Genomic DNA, 23,090 nt, shown 5'->3' with positions numbered 1-23,090 from the left:
CAAGTCATACGTAGTCAAAAATTCGTAATCTACACCCCAAAAATTTATAATATCCCTGAGTCAGTGTGTACAACATCTGGAGTAGCATAAGTAGTGCAGTTTTAAAAAAAAAATTTATCGATTATTTTGAAAAATACCAATCTAATTATTTAGCTAAAACACTGCTCCAATTATATTTTCTTTTCATTAATTTATATAAAGCCAATAAAACCAAAACTTGATCAAAAATTAAAATTACAAAAATATTTCATACATGGCACATTATTTTAAAATAAAAAGTTTAAAATTACTGATTGTAATTTAAATTAAAAAAAAAAAAACTGTCGATATTAAAAAATGGAAGTTCCCTTCGTTTAATAAAATGGAGGTAATGGCAAAGCCTATATACAGGGTGACCCGAGACTCGATCGACATAACTTAAGAGCGTATTCTTTGGACAATTTTAAGGCTTTTTTTTAATTTACTTTAATTACAATCAGTTTTAATGCTTAAAAATTATACAACTTAAATCTTAAATAATTATTTCTGTACACCATAAATGAAAATCAAATCCTTTGTGCAAATTCCTGAATCCTTTGTGCAAACTCCTGGTATTACGTTGGAATCGGATAAACTGAAATATTATATTTAATTTTCGAGATTCTTTTGTAACTTTTAGTATATTCACCAAAAGATCGGATTTATTTAAAAAGTAAAAATTATAAAAACCGTTAGCTATGTCAAAATGATGTTGGGTATTGAGTAACCACAATTAGAAAATACGTCATTTGATAATTTAACTTCTGATTGAAACATCTTTTCGTAATCCTTCGGCCATCGCGTGGTAAGCGCGATGTCGCATTAAAAAAGTTGATTTTAAAATTATGAAATTAATCGCGACGCGATCAACTCTGTACGAAAATTTCACGCGATGGATAAAGGGTTAATATAAGTATTAAGTAATAATAATTCAGTCGTATCATAAGATACCACAAATTATAGGGTGCTTGATTTTGGAGAAGGATTAGGTTTTTTTTTGAAGGACGAATAAATCAAACGTGACAATTCAACTGAAATAGAATTTTATATTTTGATTATCAAAGTTTTTTTTTTTGACTTAGAAGAACATAATAACTACAAATTCAATAAATTTATACAATTTCAACCAAATATTGGCAATGGCTACCCCTAATTATAAAATATTAATATAATTGAAAACAGGGTGTAAAAAGTAAAAATTTTAGGTATTTTGTTTTTGGCAGGATAAAAATTGATTTGTTGAATTATTGTGTTTATACACTGTGTTTAAAAATATGTTGTATCAAAAATATGATTGTACAGAAAAACTTTTTAAAAATTGATTTTCCATCATTAACTTCCAGAATAGTTCATTGAAATTGGCAAAAATAAGAAATAAATCCAGGCAAAGTTGCTCTTTTGAGTTAGTCACAAATCGCCTCTCAATTTTATTAAACCGTGTAAGTTTACGAATTTCATTAAAAATGAAAAAAAACTGTTGCTAAGAACCACAACTTTTTACTCTACGAAAAATTCTCATAACCGAGAACTTCTTAACAAACTTAAAATTGATGAATATTCATTGAGTAACTCCCACATAATATTGAAGGCCATTACTTTCTTCATCGAATCTCAAAAAGAGCAAGTTTTTTTTGGATTTATTTATAGAATGTTTTTCATTTTACTTCAATGAATTTAATAACGTAAAATAACATTTAAAAAAAATAAAGAACCATAATCAAAAAATAGAAGTTGATTTTTACAAGATTAAAAAAAAATCACTGAGTAGGTGAGAATGGGGTGGGCTCTAAAATACGACAATGCATTTCACGTATTAACGGTACAGTGTAGGCAACACATTCATCCCAACCTGGTGAACGCCATGCACTCTCACGTGTCTCGCGACGTGCCTGTAAATCTTTATAACACCAAATATGATGTACATTATATAATCGACCAATTTGTGAAAAGAATCCAGCAAATGCTTCGTTATTATTACGTCGGAAGTTAACAGCACGAGCCCAATTATTACCCCATTCAATCATGGTACCTGGTTTTAAACTGTACGATCGTATTTCATAAATGTTATTACCTTTACGTAATTCTATGTTTGGCCAATAACTAAATGCTAAAAGGTATTGTAAATGCCGTGAACGTAGATAATTTCCACGTTCTTTTTGAAGTTTTACGTAATCCTGTAAAATAAATTTCAATAATTAGGAATGATAATAATAAAACATAAGAGGGACACCGCAAATTGGTCCCTAGCACCTAGACCAAGGCGTCACCCTTTTAAACAAAGGAAGCCATAGGATTCTATCGAAGTCAAACGCCATGTAGAAAGACCACAGCTTCTCTCCCGGGATTGATAGATCCAAGGTTTCGACTCAAACATTCTGAATCTGACGCCTTACAGGTGCAAATAACATGTATACCCTTCTCAAGTGGTTCAAGTTTTACAAGTAAATGACATATTAGGGGATTTACGCACCTTATTATTTGCAAGGAATCTTTGAATATTATCAACTCGTTCGAATCCACCACGGAATTTCCATAAATGTAAGGCTTGATCTAAATCTCCAACTTTTACAGTCCATGATCCAACTAAATCACAAGCCAATTCTTCTTTTGAATGTATCAACTGTACATGCTTTTTGCTACAGGAAAAATTTTTTAAATTTTTAATACAGGTTGGCTTTTATTTGTAGCTTGTGTTAAATGAAAAAGTTCGCTCAGCTTTCGCTTTAGTGACAGAGACAGGAACATCAAAAGTTCTGTGCACACACCCGGAAAACTGGACATGAATGACTGAATAATGAATTCTGAATGATCATCCATCACCTGCCAGTGATCCCCGAGTCTCTGCCCCGGCTGCCCTATTGAAGTTTCGGCCTTGACTTTCAAGAAAGTCAATTTGAATTATCATTGCTTACGCTTTGGAATGGTGCTTAAGCTTTAAAGCACGCGTAAGTGTCTATTTAAATATTTTAAATACAAAGGCTTTAGTTTAATGTAAAAAAAATAAACTGAAATTATTTATGGGCCATCTTGTATTTTTCGGTTAGTTTTAAAAATCTATTTTACTTTAAATAAACAAATTTGGCACAAGTCTCAAATAAACAAAATACTTGGGAATTAAAATATTTCATCTTCAAAACATTTTTGATTAATATCAATGTTTTTTTAAACTGGTTTAAACAAGGGTGGAGTAAAAGTCCATTTAAAAATATCTAGAGGTCATTATTAAAATTAGTGTTGCTATAAATAAACTTTCAATCAACAGGTTTAACCTTAACCATGATTTATTGTTTTCATGAATTTAGTAAACAATGTTATACAATTAAGCAATAAACAAATTAGTTTATTAAAAACTTACTAATTTTCAAGATATTTATCCACCGAATCCGGTCGAATATTATGCGTATGTAAACCGTAAACAACTTCTTTATCACTTAACATACGACTATGCGATTCTTTTGATGGTTCAATACGACGTACTAATAATTTACTAAGCCATGAATCGCTTCCACTTGGAGATGAGCTCATTAATCGTACATGAATCGATGTTTTCTGAAATACACTGCGTACTTTTAACATATTTGAGTAAACCATTCTTGTTTTGAGTTTATTAACACTTGTGCGACGATTTTCAAGGTTCGATATCTCTCGGATAATAAATCAATAAAAAATAATTATTTTAAATACAAAAAAATTATATTACTTAATAAATCAGTACATTATTAGTTTTAATATCACTTCACATTTGACCCTTGTCAGTGTTTGTGATTTGACACTGAGGACCTTATTTTTGTTTCGAAATCAGCTGAGTTGTTCAACTGTGTAATGTTGCCAATTACTTTTCTCCAAAAAAGTTTTATTTTTAGATTCTTCCAAAAAAAATGAAACTTATCAAAGTAAATTTAAAAATAGAAAATGTATCAAAAAAATTCCCCTGAAAGTAAGTGTATAATATTTGATAAAAGCTACTGTTTTGATAAAGTAAAATTTGTAAAAATTTACGAGAAAAATAGGGAGAATGTATTTACACGGTAGCATGAAAGTGACTATTTTTTTTGTAATTATATACACGTTAAAATTGTTTTTATTCAATAATTCACACGTTAAAATTTGTGTTATTTGATTTTGTTAAATCATGGGTTATTTGTTTCCTGCGTTGATCTAATATAGCTTCAACATTCTAAGTTAAGATTCTACGCTAAACTGTAAGTTGCGACGTGCGATGATCTGAGGTTTAAGCTATATTAGTTATGACTCCATTGTTTCAGCGAGCTGAAACAAACAGGTAGAATGATTTGCTTTGTACAATTAAGACTATATATGTAAAAAAAAATAATCAAAAGATAACCTTTTTTACAGAACTCTGGAAAATTTAAGTTGATATCGGGAGTCGGGAGGGACTACACGATTTCGGGAGTCTCGCGCTCAAATCCGTAGAGGTGACAACCCTATGCATTAAGAATATGGTATATAGGTTTTTACATCCTTTCTAGGGCAAAAGAAAGACAATCCGCGTTAACCCAAGCCATGAGCCATTTTTTGTATTAGTTTATCCATTTTTTGATTGTATTTGCAAAAAATTTAAGAGGCTCCCGATCAATTCTGGAGAGGTGGCAGCCCTACTTAACTAGTTTGAGTTAACACTAGTTGGCCCTAAAAGTAAAAAAACAAAATTTTATAGCTTCAACCCTTGATTGCTTTTGAATGAGAGGCCAGGGATTAATTCGGAAAATTTTTGAGTTTTTAAACAAATTTTAAGGATATGAATATTATCGAAGATAATAAATCAGAACTCTAGAATATATCGAAATAAATTTCGATTTTTGCCCCAATTTCCTAGATCAGTTTTTTGTATTTTTAAAATACGTATTTTCGACTACCATGTAGTCATCATCAGTAAGAATTAGCTAGTGATTACTCTTATTATGAATGTTACTCTTTGCTAATTTGGTGGTGGACTGCACGTTAGCCAAATTAGCAAAGAGTAACATTCATAATAAGAGTAATCCCTAGCTAATTCTTACTGATGATGACTGACTACTTGGTAGTCGAAAATACGTCTTTTAAAAAATAAAAAAAACTGATCTAGGAAATTGGGGCAAAAATCGAAATTTATTTAAATTTTAAGGAGTTTTTGTTTCTGCTCCAACAAATTTACCGTGTATACAATTTTTGAAATTGTTTTCATATTAGCGTGTAAGTAGAGATGGCGTTAATTAAATGAAATTTAATAGGGATTTTAATGACAACATGTTTTTTGACAGAGGTTATGACATTTAGTGGTTTTGACAGATAGCAAGCTTTAAATAATTATTTAGCGGATAATGTGAAAAATTTCATCTAGTTAAAATTGTACTGATAGATATATTAATTAACATATAATTAACGCTTATCAATAGTTAAATAATGGGTAAATATTTTTATTTTTATTAATTTTAATTAAAGAAAGGGGGCGTCGCCCACATTCATAATAAATAATACCTTTCTAATTTTTCATGATTTATATTTAATTTAGCTCAAACTGAAGTCACAAAACTTCAGCAACATCTTTCATTATTGAAAGAGGAATACACAAAACTACAATCACATTGTGCTGAAATTGAACGTAAATATAATTTAGCCGCAGCTTCAGCCGGCGAATTAAATGAAACAAGTTTTGTAGCGAGATTATTGTCATCGGTGGCATTACTTTATGGAAAAACTACTTACAGCGATATTAAAATTAAGTTGAATAATCAAACATTCCCGGCACATCGATTAATTTTGAGTGCACGATCTGATAAATGGAATGAAGAGACGTTAGGGAAAGCAAAGGAATTGGGTTAGTATATTCGGCATGATTATCATTTTTTGGACACTGAATTTTGGAAATTATTAATAGAGATGATTGTTATGTGTTTTGGGTGAGGTTATACGGGGACACCATCGTATGTTTAGCGTGAGTTTCACGTTAACTAATTTGGAGTAGATGATTAGCGTGAACAGAATATGATCTTCAATTATTCTTTTGTGGTTTCGAGAACATGTTTTATACGAGGTTGAACCGGGAATCCTAGGTATTCTCTTTATCTCTGATAAAGACTTTGTTACCAACTTACCGTTGTTTACAATTAATTGAAATAGTTCTAAGCTTTTATCAGATTTTCTGAGGATCAGTGAATAAACGTAATCACAGGGTTTACCAAAAAGGCAAAAAAACTGCAAACCCAACCCCAAAACTATTAATTTTTCCCTAAAAAAACTGTTCCCGCTAATTATCTACTCTAAATTGTCTTAACATGAGACTCACGCTATACATACGGTAGTATATGCTTTTCGTAAAGTTTAGGGAAACTGAGTGTAAAAGGAATGCATAAAAAGGCTCAAAAACACAAACGTAGGGGACACTCGACTAATCAGTATCAGATACAATTTCTGATGTCCAAAAAATCATAATATAATCAAAACTACTGTTAATTGAATTTTATTAATAATTTATTTTCATTTTTTTTTAAATAGATTGGTCAAATTTAGATGAAAGTGTTGCGCAAACATTATTAAAATGGATTTATACAGATTCCATTGATTTATCACGAGATGATGATACGCTCTTATTGTTGATGCGTACAGCTCACGATTATGGATTGGATGGTCTTGTGCATCGCTGTGAACAAACTTTAATTTCCAGAGCGGGAGTACGAAATTGTGTTAGGTAATGTAAACAAATTATCTTTCTCTGTCCATAATTTACCCATATTTGATTATTGGGATTTCACCTTAGAAGATTCCTGAATTTTAAGGTTTTTATCGTTAACTTTAACGCTTAAAAAATGCCAAGAGAATCAATATTTCAATTGTCTCTGTATTTAGAATATATAGGGCCAAACGACTTAAAAAACACAATAATTTGGTTCATTTTATGACTAGATGAGTAGTTCTTGCAATACCATTGAAAATAAGTTCGAAAAATAGGTCTTTTTACAGGATTTCGAGTGATATCATAAAAAATATTCGTCCAATCGACAAATAAACCCGATTTTTGTACTTTTCGGGTCAAAATTACTGTATATACCGAGTTTTGTCAAATTCCAAAGAAAACCACTTAAGAAAATTCCAAAAAAACGAAAAAAGTTTGTTGTCTCCAATTTCAATAAAACTCAGTATAATAGGTAATTTTGACCCAAAAAATACGAAAATCGCATTCATTTGGCGATTGGACACATAGTTTTTGAGATATCGTTCAAAATCCAATATAAAGTGCGATTTTTGGATCGATTTAGATCACTTTTTGGCCTAATATGCAAATTAGCGTTCTCAAATTTTCATGGTGCACCAAATACTTTCCCTAATTTATTTAAAGAAATTAATTTTTCATTTTATTCTAATATTTCAGATTTTATACAGCAGCTGAAACAATATCTGCAAAACGTTTAGAAGAACATTGTTCAGCATTAATATCAGCCCATTGGGATGACTTAACTGGTCATGATTTTGAACATATGTCTGGACCATTATTATATAAAATGTTGAAAACCAAAATTAAACATGTCCTTCATGCAGCCATCCGATTAAATCGTGAAGATGTTGTTTTTCTATTTCTCGTCGAACACAATAACAATGTAAGTACATTTTTAACATTTATTTTTAATCTTATTATTATTTTTATTTATGAATTGTTTTTCATCGATTTAAGGAAGGGTACACCAAATTTGGAATAATTAATTTGAATATTTAAATTATGATTTTGTGTGAATGAATTATAAAAATTATTATTACAATGTATTTCCCCCTAAGGTTTATTTGTTGTCATAAAATTCTTAGCTTGAGTCATTGTAAAATGAATCATTTCACATTTTAAGTTATCGTACCAAAATGTACTCTCTTTTGATATTAATTGAAATTTACCAAGATGTTAGGCTACTTTTTACCCCGGTAAAATGTATGGTTCCCGTGGGATAGATTTGTTTTTATTTTTCATAGAGCAAAGGATCGACTTGAGTTTTTGCATAGGTAATGGTAGTTTGGGGGTCAGAAAATGATATAGGATAATTTTTATCTGGGAAAAATACACGATTCCTGTGGGATAGTATACAGAAACCGTGTTTTTTAAAAGGTTTTGTAAAAGTTCGTGAAATAGATTTTTACCGCATTTATCTCAAGAAGGCTTTATTAATTTACATAGTAATGATAAAAAACTCTCAAAGTCTCTTTTAATCGCGGGTAACACCGTGCGGTGCAGCTAGTTATAATAATTCCTGGGGGGCGTAGGGCGGCAACAAAATGTTTTCTATCGATCGTACTCGATTTATTTCTCCCCGGGTTTTCCTTTTTCTATCTTTTTCTCAACTGCCCTCTTCCAGATTATCTTAGATTTTTCACGTTTTCTGCTTCCTTGGGGATTCAAGTCTAGGGATTTTCTGCTGAAAATAAATATAAAATCCCTTATAAAATTTATAAAATCCTTGATCGTAATTATATTTGACCAATGTATACTGAAGATTTTTCTAAAACATTTGTTTAGGTTTTAATTTATTTGCAATCTTTTTTGCCACGTCTAGTTATCATACAAAAGGACTGATTTTACATCTCTCTTGGCTCTTTTGGCCTTTATTATCCTGCAGGTGACATCTTTATCAGTTTTACCTGCCGGATTCGAACTAAGAAATCACTAAAATAACATGATATATAGCCGCGCTTTAGTGCTCACAGCCATCTTGTGCTAATAGTCGTAATGGAGATCCAAAAATTAGGGTAATGCGATTAAAAAGTGATAATTTCCAAACTAAAATAATCTTTTGCAATTCTTAATTAAAATGATGAATATTAAATGAATATCTTATAATTTATGAGCTTTTACGATGACATTTCATTATAATCCTAATTTTAATTTAATAAAATTATATGTTTCGATACATAACACTATACATATACACTTGGGGGCTAAAATAACGGAAGTAAGGGAACACATATTATATAATATATTCATTACATATCATACATGTATGATGCATATTGCGCATACTAATCACATTCATAACTTTATGGGTTAAATTCGTGACATTACATAATTATGGATAAATTTAAATATGTTTTGTTCTTTTTTGTTGTTAAATATTATTCACAATTTATCTGAGACGTACTTTTTATACCCTGTTTATATGTAGTACATCAAGGTATACTAAGTTTAGTCTCAAGTTTGTAACGCTTAAAAATATTGATGCTATGAACAAAATTTTGGTATAGGTGTTCATAAAATCACCTAATTAGCCCATTTCCGATTGTGGGTCCGTCTGTCTGTTAACACGATAACTCAAAAACTAAAACAGATATTAGCTGAAATTTTTATAGCGTACTCAAGATGTAAACAGTGAGGTCGAGTTCGTAAATGAGCAATATAGATCAATTGGGTCTTGGGTCCGTAGAACCCATCTTGTAAATAGTCACAGGTCTATGGTATTATCTCTATGATGCAAATTTATTTATGTAACCTACCTTTTACATGATAGATGGCAGCACTTATTCAGGTTTCTCATTAATGAAAATAAATCCTGTAAAAGAATATTTTAAATAGGATAATAATTCATATTTATTGTTTTTTCTGTACATAAAAGGTTTACAATTTTGTAGATTGTTTTACAAATATTAAATTAATTTTAATTATTTTGAATGCTTTAAATAACTTATGATAAAAAAATCTTTGAATATCACATAAAATATAATTAAAATTACAAATAAAAACAGCCATTTTGTTGAAAATTTTTCATGTATTTATTGATACGTCTTCATTGTGGTAGTGAAAAATAGACAGAAAATAGAAAAAGTGATTAGTAGAGATTAATTCCGACAGATTAATTTTTTCTGAATTCAATTGTTAAAACAATGCCTTTAATCCCTTACAAGTCAAGTAATTCCTAATTGCCTCGAACCATTTCGGAGTTGATTCGGATCAATTCGACTTTCTTGCTTTTTCACTTCGTTAAAATTTTACAATGAAGACCTATCAAAATAAAGACTATTTTTTAAATATTAAAAGCTACAAAAAACTTATTTTTTTTACATGAATTCATTTTTATAACTTATGATAAATTTAATTTATACAAAATTTGATATATTTTTATATGTTTCTGATATTTCAAATCAGAAATTTGTGATGGAATGTGTGGGTTTTATTTTTTGATAACAAATTTTTATCACCTAACAATAAAAATATGTTTATTTCTTAAACAACATAAAAAGCAGTAATTTAAGCAGTTTGATCTCTATTTAAACTTGGTTTTTGAAATGTATGAGAACGACTTGGTTTTACATTGAAAGGTACAGGCAAGAAACTAGGACTATCAAATTAAAGTCAGAGAAAATTTTTTGAAATTTAAAGTCATTTTCATTTGTTTGATTCGCCTTACAAAACGTTCCGAATTTGGACAATCTAGGAAATTAATCGGGAAAGAAAAAAATGAACTGCGAAGTTGTATGTTACGAAAATGTGAAATTTCTTGAGTAAAGCTTTCAGCAATGTAAAGCATATTAACCCAGATGGAAATTTTTGGGCGTAAACTTTATTTGAAGCTTGTGAATTTAAGTTGGGAAAGTTACAATAGATCTCTTACATCAATAAGAGACATTGAATCTTACCCATAGAGGTAATACCATAGAACTGCAAGTCGTCAATCAAACGGTTGATTGCAGTAGAAAGAGATAGATAAAGTAAACGCGTATAACTGTCTTCGTCCTATGTCTATACAGCTGTATGGTATTATCTCCATTATCTCACCCCGCATGATTTTTTTTGTCTTTTCTAAGGCGTTTGTGAACTTAACTGTATACATTTTAATTGTAAAACCATAGACATAATTAAATATAGACTACCAAGTCCTAAGGAACTTCAGTACGTTCAAAACAACTATTTTCCACGGTATGTGGCATCCTAAATGCGAGGAATATTCATGCAAGTGATTGCCAGTGGAGATTGATTTTCAAAGAAATATTTCAACCTATGCGCTATAAAACAAATTTTCGTAAATGATATAAGAAAGGGACTGTTATTATTGAGCTTTTTACTGTTTCTACTATTGCAAATAATTTTACTTAAGAGCAAAATATAGTAGAAAAATAATCGATGTAATAAATAATAAAGGTATAACCTTAAAATTATTGACAGTTATTTTTCATAACATAACTTGGCATTATAACGCTACGCGGCGCTATCGAATCGTGCAATTATGGTAAAAAAGGGATAGATTAATAAATAAAAAAAGTTTAAGCTGTAAAATTATTGACACATGCTGCAAATAATTTCAATATGCACTCTTTTATTGGCCATTTTTTTGGTTTGCGTCCATGCTAATTAGGGACCTATGTTCCTCTTTTCTGACACAAGAGATTACCACTGTGTTATGAGGTAAATATTGAAAACCTTTTTCTTTCCTTATGATTTAATGTTAAACTAACTTGGTTATAGGTAAATAGTTCGAATGGCAGTTACTTTTATGTACCTCATAATTCAGTGGTGCCATCTTGTGTTGTTTTTTCATTTCATTTTTTAATAAACAGTTTTTTTATATTAAGTAGGATTTATTTTATTTATTTTTTTTTTTAAATAATCATAAACTTTGTATATATTTAATTAAATTAAAAACAATTATTACACCAACTGTATCCGTGTGATACGGTAACTGTGAAGTTTGTTGCTTCGTTGCTGTATTACATAAATTACCACGACAATAACAGTATTCGGTTTTTGCTGATCGTAGACCCTTATCGTTTAATATTTGACATCCTTCATTGTATATTTCTAAAATTTTCTTTTTTTCCACCCATTTATTACGATTTACTAAATCTTGATAAACGTAGCCTTGATCGGCGCAGTCTCGATCTTCTAATGTTATTAACTCTGAAAAGTAAAGGAAAAATTAGTTATGGTTATTTTAATTTTTTTATTTTCTGGGTAGAAAAGGGGAAACGTGTACATGTACTAAGTGATTCTAAGCAGTAAAAGTCGGGAAGTCGTGTCTTTTCTTGTAGTAGTATCCTTAAAAAAATCCAGTAAAATCTACTCCATTTAATGGGAAATTGTTCTTGTGAAACCATAGAAAATATTTATCCAATCGACTTAAGAACTCGATTTTTGAATTTTTTGGGTCAAATTTGTCTTATAAACTGAGTTTTATCGAAATCTGAGCCAAAAAAATTTTTGTATTTTTTTCGATTTTTTCGAAGGGTACCCCTTAAAAAAATTACAAAAAATCGAAAAAATTTTTGTGTTTCGGAATTTGATAAAACTCAGTTTATAAGGTAATTATGACCCAGAAAATACAAAAATCGGTTTCATTGGAAGATTTGATTAGTGATTTACGAGATATCGCCGAAAATCGATCCAAAATATGATTTTTCTCAGAAACTACTTCCCCGATTGGCAAATGAACATGTTTTTTGAACTTTTTGGGTCAAATTTACCTTATAAACTGAGTTTTATCGAGTTCAGAGCCAAAAAAATTTTTTCGATTTTTTCGATTTTTTTGAAGGGGTACCCCTTAAAAAAATTACAAAAAATCGAAAAAATTTTTGTATTTCGGAAATTGATAAAACTCAGTTTGTAAGGTAATTTTGACCCAGAAAATACAAAAATCGGTTTCATTTGAAGATTTGATAAGTAATTTTCGAGATATCGCCGAAAATCGATCCAGAATATGGTTTTTCTCAGAAACTACTTCCCCGATTGGCAAATGAACATGTTTTTTGAACTTTTTGGGTCAAATTTACCTTATAAACTGAGTTTTATCGAGTTCTGAGCCAAAAAAATTTTTTCGATTTTTTCGATTTTTTTGAAGGGGTACCCCTTAAAAAAATTACAAAAAATCGAAAAAATTTTTGTATTTCGGAAATTGATAAAACTCAGTTTGTAAGGTAATTTTGACCCAGAAAATACAAAAATCGGTTTCATTTGAAGATTTGATAAGTAATTTTCGAGATAACGAGTTTAAAAAGGAAAATAAGGGTAGGACCTTAGGACAGACAAAAACTTGCTAGAGTAATAAATATAGAAGTGAAAATAATTAACCTCCACTTAGTAAAGGATGTTGATATATTCGTTTGACACACATTGTTGAATATGGACATGACACAATGAATGCTGAACTGTGATCAAATTTTGAACATAATCGTGTTACATTCTCATAATTCTGTATTGTAGATGTACATTTGTAACATTGTTGATTAGTTCGACCATCTGCACCTTTTACACCATTCTCACTAAAATCTGCAACAACACAAAAGAAAGGAAATATTAATTAAGTAATTCATTAATTAAAATCAATCTTTATTATCTATAAATTTTCAATTTAGTATTATTTTTTAGTATAGGACGTATGGGCGTAATCCTTAAAGAAATCTTTCTTTTGGTTTTGTAGAGAGAAAAAGCTTTGATTCTTTTGATATTTCACTTCGTACTATTTTACAGTTTGATAATGATCGCATAGAACGAAACATGTCACGTTATTGATTGTAAGGGTATGAATGAGTTGATAAACTTTGATTGGTAATATATACAGATCTGGCGCTTAGACTATAAAGTATCATTGGCTTTGTTTATTGACAGACAACGGAATAATCAATTTATTTTCTTTTATATACAAAACCGTTTTTTATTATTTTTTTGTGTGTGTTTATTATTCTACAAATTATATTACCGTTACCTCTTTCTTAATTTTATTCTTATTTTTTATGTATATAAAATACATAAAAAATGAAAATAAATTCAATAAAATATATAAAAAATATGTCACGCAAGATCTACATAAACTAAGCGAATTTTCTCTTTAATAAGATATGTCTTATTAGAAAGCCATAGAAAGTAAAAGAATAAAAAAATTAGTTCTATGATTTAGAATCAAACTCTTGTCTTTTAATTTGAGTGTCCAATGTCATAAAAGCTCGACTTCTGAGGACTTTTCAAATATATAAATAATGTACCACTAAGAACTAATTTTTGCTATCTTTATCGAAAATAAAAATTTAAAATAATTGTGATCGCCCGTTAAATTAGGATCGATGTATATATTAAAGAAATTTTTGCAAAATTCCATAATCGGTATTTGAAACCGATAGATCATTTACCTAGAAGTGGAAATTCACTCAAAAAAACCGGATTATTTGTGTTAAAATTTTTTAACAATAAAAATTTATTAAATATTTATTATTATTTTTATTATTAAATTAAATTTATTAAATAATAAATAATACTTTTTTGTGTGTAGGTATTGTATATATAAATATAAATAATAATTTAAATTTATTTTGACTCTAATGAACAACAAACATTAATTAAATTGTTGTATAAAATTTTAATCCTATTGTTATTAATTATGACATTGATTAAACCCGTTGAAAAAATCAAGATACGCATTTTAACTCAATTATACTAATGTTCTTTATGAAATCGAAGTCTTTGTTGTGCACGCTCTCAAAAAGGAAAAACTAAAATCAAATAATTCGGTTATCCGGGATTGAAATTATAAAAAAATTTTTAACTATATGTTTTTTCGATTTTTATACTTTCACCTGGATGTTTTAAAAAGCCAAGTTTGTTGCGATTGTTGGATATAAACTGTTGAATAGCTTATTTTAAACATATTTCCCCTCTGCTTGAACAAATCTTTGGGTATCACAGTTTTCTTTTTTTTTTGTATATCGGACATTAAAGACAATAATCATCTTATAATAATTATTCTTAGATAATTAACATAACTATGATAATTAATATATTAATTTTTAAATAATAATATATAATTTTTTGCGGTTTTCAATAAATTATTATATCACCACTTTCATTAAGAGAGAATATGTCTCGAAGTTTTACCACAATAAGGAGAATAAATTTTATTAAATATCGCATGTTTATTCCATTTGCATTAAACAAGCTCACTTTTTACGTCCTAAGCACGCTATAAAAATTTCGGCTTGATATCTCTTTTCGTTTTTTAATTATCGTGTTAACGGACGGACAGACGGACAAACGACAGACAGAAAATCGGAAATGGACTAATTAGATGATCTTATGAACGCACCTATACCAAAATTTTGTAGGTAACATCAATTTTTTTAAGCGTTAAAAACTTGGGACTAAAGTTAGTATACCTTAATATATTTCATATATACATGGTATCAATCAATGATATAATTATTTTTTATCAACATAAAAGGCAATGACCCCTACTCTTCTCTGGTATAGTTTAGCCGTGTAATAATCTGCAATTATAACTGTTGGTAAATGTCAATCATATTTTATATATGAATGATGTGTATATTCACGCGTGCGAGACTAAATAATTTATTGTCGTTCGAATCAAAGAATGTCGAATATGGGGAAGAATTTTTTTTATTAATTCAATCCTTCATTTCGGTTGAAAAATATCTCACAATCAGCCTTAATAAAATATAAGAGAAATGTGCATACAAAAATTGTTTGATTGTTCTTGATTTGGAAAATTTATTGGCCAATTTCTCACGGACAAATTTTCCTGTGTTTAATTTTGCTTGAAGTAATATAACAAAATGTCATAAAATTCAATTTAATATATGGCCTTAAAATTTTAAAAACAAAAGTATTATTCAACCTTGAGAGAAAATTACAAAAATTAAAGTTATTGAGCCAATAATTCTGTTTTAAAAATAATACATTTGGCTTTACTCATTAAAATAAATTCATACAAACTTAAAAAAGATTAACATACAGAAAATTTAACGAAAAATTATATTCCTGAAATTTAATATTAATAAATTTTATATCAGTAAAGCATTATTTTTCACATTTCTTTTACACGATCATAATTTCTACGGTCAAATTTTTAGCAATATGACATTACTGTTAATAATAATAATAAGACAAAAGAGGGTTACCACAAGTGGGTCCCTAGCACCTAGACCAAGAGTCCTCTGTGCTTTCCTTGAGAACGACCTGTCACTATTCAAAACTCTTCACGACTTCTCCACCCTTCTCAACTGTGCTCTAGTAGATTTAAGGCGAGCACAGTCCAATGGCCTAGCTATGGAATGTGGAATGTGTTTTACACAGTGTGGCCTGTCGCATGCCCTGCGCAATAATCAAGATGGACTCGCCGTTGCCATTCTTGGATTCGGTATGGGAATGACAGACGCAGGTGAAAGGGGCGTTCGAAACGACCCCTCTCGTGCCAACGAGTCTGCTTCTTCATTCCCTTAAACGCTAGAGTGACCCGGAACCCAGATCAGCCTGACTGTGTTGTTCAGTGCCAGATGATTCAGCTCTTCGAAGCATTCATAGACTATCCTTGATTGGAATCTTGACGTTTCAAGGACCCGAAGAGCGGCCTGACTATCAGGCCGCTGTAACCTTTCGAGTTAGAGATCTGGGCACCTATCAGCAGGGCGAAGATTACCGATTGAAAAACCGTCGCATATTGACCTAGAGGAATCGATTCCATTATTCTAGGTCAATAAACCCCTGCACCAGATAGATCTCTGGCTCTTAACTGATCCGTATAAAGACATGGTCCGGGAGGGGGTGAAAGGTTAGGCACATCTAGATCTCATTGATATTACTGTTTGCTTCCATTCAATTTATTCATACTTTATAATTGAATGTTAAAAAAACAAATGAAATTTTCAATCGAATTTACACCAACTCTAATCATGTATTCGTATGGTAGTTATGTACTAGGTATAAATAATTTTACCAGAAATAAATTTTAAAAAAAGCCATAAAGTTTTCACTTTAATGACAATTTCTAATGCATAATAAATAATTATTTGTCTCACGTAAGCGGTTAATTGACATTATTTTTCAACTTTCAAATAATATAAATGAATGACATGCAAAAATTTTTTCAAAAAAAAAAAATATATATATATATATATATATTTTCGTTTTCAAAACATAAAAACTTAATAAAAACAGTTCGAGTGAATAGTTTTGCAAATTAAGTGTGAAAATAAATTAATGATTTTTTGTTTTGTAATGAAAAATTAATGAAGTATAAAATTTAATAGTTTTTATTATTTTTCTTTTGTTTTATTTATATAAAATGTAGGGTTGGGAATATAAAATTAGGAATTTCATTTAAAATATATTTATAATATAATGGTAGCTGTTCCTACGACTTCGATTCGCGTGAATTACAGAACCTTTGTTAATTTCTTTTAAAATATAAGAAAATAACTATTTATTTACGGAAAATCTTGAAATTCGAAACACTAAAAAAATGTAGGCCGTGCTAACTCAACCTTAGATCAAATAATTTACTAGATAAGCTCTTCGTGTGCCAAGTATGTACTTTTTTGCTTCACAAAGAAGATTAACAAAGACAACAATACAATATTCAAACAGCTGACAGAGAAACACAATACCAGAGCGTGGATATCATTTTGTATATTAAGAGACATGCGTATTAATAATAATGCTCTCACATTTATTATCCTTCTCAATCTTCTTTGAAAGGTGGTTCTCACAAATTGAGTTAGCGCTGCTTGTCCTTTTTTTTGATAGCTCGTATTGAAAGTATGATTCGTTTAAAGTTTGATAATTTCAACCCTTCATAACTTTAGAATGCTCGGCAGCTAATTCGAATGAATTTTTATATTTTGATATTCAAGACAAGCCCCTTCAACTTTCAATGACAGCCCACCACTCTCACAATTTTTTTTGAGATAAACAAACTTGCATACAAAATAAACAAATAAAAATGCATTTGTTTAAAAAATGTTGTCTATGTTATCGATAAAACAGACTTACAAATTGTGGCATTCTTGTTACTGATAAAAAATTAAGCAAGGAATATTTTTTATTTATTAAACAAGAAAATGTTGAATTTTTTATAGCATAAAAAAAACTTTATTTCATTATTTTTATCAAATTTAATACTGAAAGTTTTCATATTGATTTCCCTTACAAAAAAATTATTGCTAAATTATATAATTGAGGTCAGAAAAACAATAATTATCTTGAACGAGCAGAACGGACAATAGAAGTCGACCGGGGTTCTCCGGACATCGAAAGGTTTATTGGATCGTTTTCTATGTGTTTGATTCATAGAATTTGATTTTTAACTGTTTCAAATCATGGCCCTTTTCGTACATGAACCGATAGTAGGCCGAATTTCGTGGAAAATCATTGTGGCGAAAATAAGTAGTTAGGTCAAATAAGAGGTCTTGACGTTCCTGATACTAATTGTGTACAATCGCACGTGTACCCTCTTATTTGACTTAATTACTTATTTACATCATTTCTCTTTTTGCATGAGCGATTCCATGGGGCTTATAGAAGGGCTAGCGATCTATGTGCTAAAAAGTCAAGGTTTCAAACTTGTTTACTTAAAATGTGCCTTCAAATATTGATTTAAACCATCAAAATTTGATTCTATAGTTTGAAAATATAGAATATGATCGAGTAAAACTTTTGATGTTCATAGAACTCTTGTTAGCGCCTGTACTAAAAAGTGAATGAGCGCATAAAGGATACTAAACGACGTTCAACTGTAGGATTTATTCGCTACAAAACCCTTGAAATATCAACGGACCTTTGTATGAATGATCAGTTTAAAATTGATAGCAATTTTATGTAAAAATACATATATTTTTTAAAATCTGTTTATACAATTTTCTTATCAGTTGTATTTAAACGCCTCAATAGCATTTACGCATTCAGTTATTTTTAAAAGCAGGAATGTTATATTTTTTTCAAACATTTGCATTGAATTTTAATTTAAGTACAAATTAAACACATTGTATGAATTAGATAAATTAAAATCATTGTAATTTTTTTTATTAGTACTTTATTTATTGTACTAAATGTGACAATATTGCAATTTAATTAAATTAATTCCAACTTTAATATCAATTCGAAAACGTATAATTTTTTAATAGGTCTTTGATATCATGATATCAAAAATTATCATAAAATTATGAACTGTTATATTTAGTGACGGATTGCGTAAGATATAAAATACTCCCATATTTGATTTCCGAAACAAATTAATTCTAAAAATTTGATCCGATCTACAAACCATTAAAATTTTTTTCAAAAATCTTGAATATCAAAAAAATTATCAAAAATATTTTTATTTATGTCGAATTTTTACAATATATTTTAAATGATTTAATTACTGCCGAGGCTAACAATATATTAGGTGACGATTATGAAAGGTATTAATGAAGTTATTTAAAATTATATTTTTTTAAAGTTTATTAAGACTAATTATGATATTTTTTCCTATAATAGGATTGAAAATATTGTGTAATTAGTGTTATATTATTTTTAATTACTTTATTTAGAGTGTTTTTTTTTTTCATAAAAGTTTTTAAAATGCAAATAAGAAGAACATATACGTACACTCGATAAAATAAAAAACGAACCACTTGCGTCTAGCTTTTGTCTTATAAGCTTTTTTATTCATTTTGGTATTATATATTTCGGAAGTTTTTTTACAAAAAAGCTTTATTATCTCCTTTTTTGTTATTTAAAAATGGGGTCAAAACCCAAAGAAAAGCTATAAAAATTCAACAGGCGATAAATATGGTAAAACTCTGATGAACCTCCTTTTCAGAGTCTAAAATTCATGCCTCCAAAAAATTTTACTCAGAATTTTGGACTTTTCGATATTTTCATATAATGAGCTTCAATTTTTGGCTTAATTTTATTGTGAAGATTGCTTTTATTTTATTGTATTTATATCAAAAGTGCACACGATATTGAATTTATTTATTGAATACCTTAAATAATTTAATAAATAATTGTTATTAATATTAAATGGAGCATAATTATTTTATTTTTATTTCTTCTTCTTTGAAGATCAGGTATTCAAATTATTCAACACTTCTTTTCCCCGCTATAATTTTGGGCGCGTTTATCTATATGTATTATTGAACTACGATCCTATTCAGTATAATTGTAAACGCTATGTTTGTTTTCACACTGCTCGTTACTCTATAACTTATTTTTGTTATTTTAAGAAGTATTGCTGGCTGTGTTAAATAATACTATTCCGACTATTCGTCAAAAGTATTGTGGATATTACCATTCAGTATATACCTGACACCCATACTGACATCGGCTCATGCGCCCTAACTATTGCTGCTCATGTTCCGATGTATTTAACGGTAAAATCATTTATGTTTAAAATATTATAGCAAATCAAAATTATCGAAACCATACAGTATTGCGTTTACGCCTATAAAGTAAGATTGACCTATGATGCTCATTTACGAACTCGACCTCACTTTTATGCCGGTATTTTACGCCCTGAGTGCGCTGTAAAAATTCCAGCTTGATATCTTTTTTCGTTTTTGAGTTATCGTGTTGACAGACGGACGGACAACCGAAAATGGACTAATTAGATGATTCTATGAACACCTATACCAAAATATTTTTAAGCGTTACAAACTTGGGACTAAACTTAGTATACTATGTTTATTTCATATATACATGGTATAAAAATGATGTATTTGATTTTTTAGACAAATGAGCTTAAAACGTAATCGATTAAGTTTTTATCCAGAATTTACGTGTAAGTGTATGTGAATATTTCAGAGCAATAATTCAACGTATTGTTAATTTGTAGCTTTGAATGTATAACGCGTACAACACATAAATAAATATGAGAACTAAGAATTATTATGTTAGATTAAATTATAGTATTAACTATTAAATACAGATATACTAGATAGGGAAGTTGAAAAATAAAACGACAATATAATATCTATCTATCGTATCGTTGTTACAGCTATAGCCAGCTAGACAAACTAATAATAATTTGCTTTGATAATAATAACAATAATATGTGGTTATAATAATATGTATATATGTATGTTTGGTTCGTTCACGCAATGAATCATTTCCTTCACATCATATAACAACTAAAACGTAAACGAACGCACTTTAATACTTGAATTTAAAACTTGTACATCTGTAATGTATGCGCTTACAAAAATATTATTCAGACAATCAATTGTATTTAACAATTTATTTTATTCTACTTCATAATATTATCATTATTATGAATAATTGTTCTTTTAACCTTTAACTACAAACGTTAGTTGGGAGATTTCTTGACGATTTACAATCGTATTGCAAAATGGTTAGAGTAGTCGCAGAAGCGAAACTCTAAAAACGATCAAAATTCGAAAAACGAGTTCGTCAGGAAATTTTGTGACCTAAATTGATTTATAAGAAATTGCGTTTTAAATTAATCGTAAATGTACTAGATTCTCAATTCGGTTAATAGTGATGAAAATGATTCCAAACTTGTAACTCGGAAGCTTTTTGGTCTCCGAGGTACTTGTTGCCCAGTGTAAACGGTATCCCAGTCGTCTCCTGGAATTTTCGGGAAATTCTATATATAATCTGTCCAAACTCGTGACAGAATCGGGTACCAAGTACCTGGTGCAAGCACCTGGTGAGATACCCAGAGTACCCAAGATATCCTTCGCATCAGGTACCTCAAAGGTCAATTCTGTCACGATATTCATGCTCAGCGATCCCAAAAACTTCGAGTAACGAGTTTTGATCGATTATATGACTAATTTCCCGAAACCTTCAGGAAACGACAGGGATATCGTTTACCTAAACAAACAAAATAGAGCCTGTAACAGTTTGAAATATCCCCCGGTTCCGCCCTGAGGACCATCTAAGACCAGGGCTGCCAGATCTCATGTTTTTAACACGCTTTTATTAGCTTAATATATATATCTATGTAACGGAATCTTTGAACGTGATTTTCACCCACTTCAAAATGTCGGATTAAATTGAAACTACGCACACTTAACAAGGACTGATGATAATACAATTTTTTTAATTTTTTTAAACTATTATTTATTTGATATGACAAAATTATCTATTTTAGTAATTTTCCTATTAATAATTGCGCATTTCGAATTATTAATGATCGCTTGTAACAAATTACTTAAAATTTTGTTCCAGTGTCGCCAAGTTTAGGCACGAATTTGTTGAAATGTGTACAGTAGGGTTAATTTTAATTTAATCATCTTTGGAATAAATAATAATAATAAATACTTTAAATAAAAATTCCAAGTCGAAAGTTATTACACTGGAATTTAATATTTAAAAACATATAATTGATAAACTTCCATAAGAATGCTTTCATGTTTATTTCAAAATAAGTTTACAAAGCATTTTTTTTTTATAATAATAACAAAACAAAAGAAATAATGCACCAATCATGTCAGTTAGTAGTATTTAAGTTAATTTAGACAATTTTTTGATGAAGAAATTCGACTTTGATGAAATACCGAAAATAATGGTTTTGTATATGAAGAAATAATCAGAGAAATATCAAGACCAGATGTTTTGTAGGTAGTTTTTGGTCACAGTTGTTTTAATTTAATATAATTATTTAGTTTTTAAAACAAATGAAACACAGCGCTGGCGGTTTATTTATTTCATAATTCTGTGCGTTCAGTTTTATTTTTTTTAAAGTAATTAAAATATTTAATGTTGTCTGTTAAGGTAGTACAAGCGTCAAGGCAAATTTAGACTTGTGGTTGAAATTATTTTTATCTTATTTTCAATTTTGATGATGAATTTTGTTATAACTTCATGAATGTAGACGAAAAGTAAGAATAGAGCTTTTCGATATCTTCCTTAGTTTTTGAAATATCGAAAGCTAAATAATTAAACGAAGTTTTCAATTTTCGATATTTTGAAAATAACTCTAGATATCGAAAATTTTCATTCTTACTTTTCGTCTTATATTGTCAAGTTATAGTATTAAATTTCTAATGTAAAACATATATACAATCCATAGACTTATATGTCCATCCATGCAATTAAATTAATAAAATAGTGTGTCATTACTATAGTAAATCTCTGAAATAAAACTCATGCATGGAGCGAATATATGAAATTTGAGCTTATTAAATAATCATTTATGAGAAAGGGGACTTGTACTGTGAACTAACCACAAAATTATGACTCATTTAACAAAAATCTTAAGAGTCAAGTTTGAATTTCATTGGAAACAAAAAAATAATCTTTTGTTTTATCAAAATTTTTAACCACACAACAAAATAATACAATAAATTATGAATATTAAATTATTGAATAACAATAA

At 29.1% G+C, this 23,090-nt stretch overlaps 2 protein-coding genes across 2 annotated transcripts in view; one reads left to right on the top strand and one right to left on the bottom strand.

The window, feature by feature from the left end:
• Positions 1-1,474: 1,474 nt before the first annotated feature.
• Positions 1,475-3,898, bottom strand: LOC123299776 (protein NipSnap). Its single transcript, XM_044882119.1, has 3 exons — positions 3,374-3,898; positions 2,489-2,654; positions 1,475-2,192 (listed from the first exon to the last, which is right to left on the bottom strand). The coding sequence occupies exons 1-3, from the start codon at positions 3,607-3,609 to the stop codon at positions 1,776-1,778; spliced, it is 819 nt and encodes a 272-aa protein (XP_044738054.1). The 5' UTR covers positions 3,610-3,898; the 3' UTR covers positions 1,475-1,775.
• A 1,388-nt stretch (positions 3,899-5,286) lies between these two features.
• The window catches only part of LOC123299659 (rabankyrin-5), a 43,551-nt gene continuing 25,747 nt past the window's right edge, over positions 5,287-23,090 (top strand). The window contains exons 1-4 of the mRNA XM_044881947.1: positions 5,287-5,425; positions 5,531-5,836; positions 6,514-6,706; positions 7,388-7,613. Of these exons, the coding sequence (XP_044737882.1) occupies positions 5,422-5,425; positions 5,531-5,836; positions 6,514-6,706; positions 7,388-7,613 (729 nt within the window). The 5' untranslated portion in view covers positions 5,287-5,421. The remainder of the gene's footprint in view (positions 5,426-5,530; positions 5,837-6,513; positions 6,707-7,387; positions 7,614-23,090) is intronic.

Source organism: Chrysoperla carnea, chromosome 5 (assembly GCF_905475395.1).
Source record: "Chrysoperla carnea chromosome 5, inChrCarn1.1, whole genome shotgun sequence".
Taxonomy (NCBI): Eukaryota; Metazoa; Arthropoda; class Insecta; order Neuroptera; family Chrysopidae; genus Chrysoperla; species Chrysoperla carnea.
This window is presented reverse-complemented; position numbering and strand designations above follow the sequence as displayed.

Bases quoted from the DNA above. Each gene is read 5' to 3' on its own strand.
- LOC123299776 (XM_044882119.1), bottom strand. From the start codon at position 3,609: ATGGTTTACTCAAATATGTTAAAAGTACGCAGTGTATTTCAGAAAACA. The intron at 2,655-3,373 runs GTAAGTTTTTAA...TTTTTCCTGTAG, and splicing joins GATAAATATCTTGAAAATTA to CAAAAAGCATGTACAGTTGA. The intron at 2,193-2,488 runs GTGCGTAAATCC...TTTATTTTACAG, and splicing joins GATTCCTTGCAAATAATAAG to GATTACGTAAAACTTCAAAA.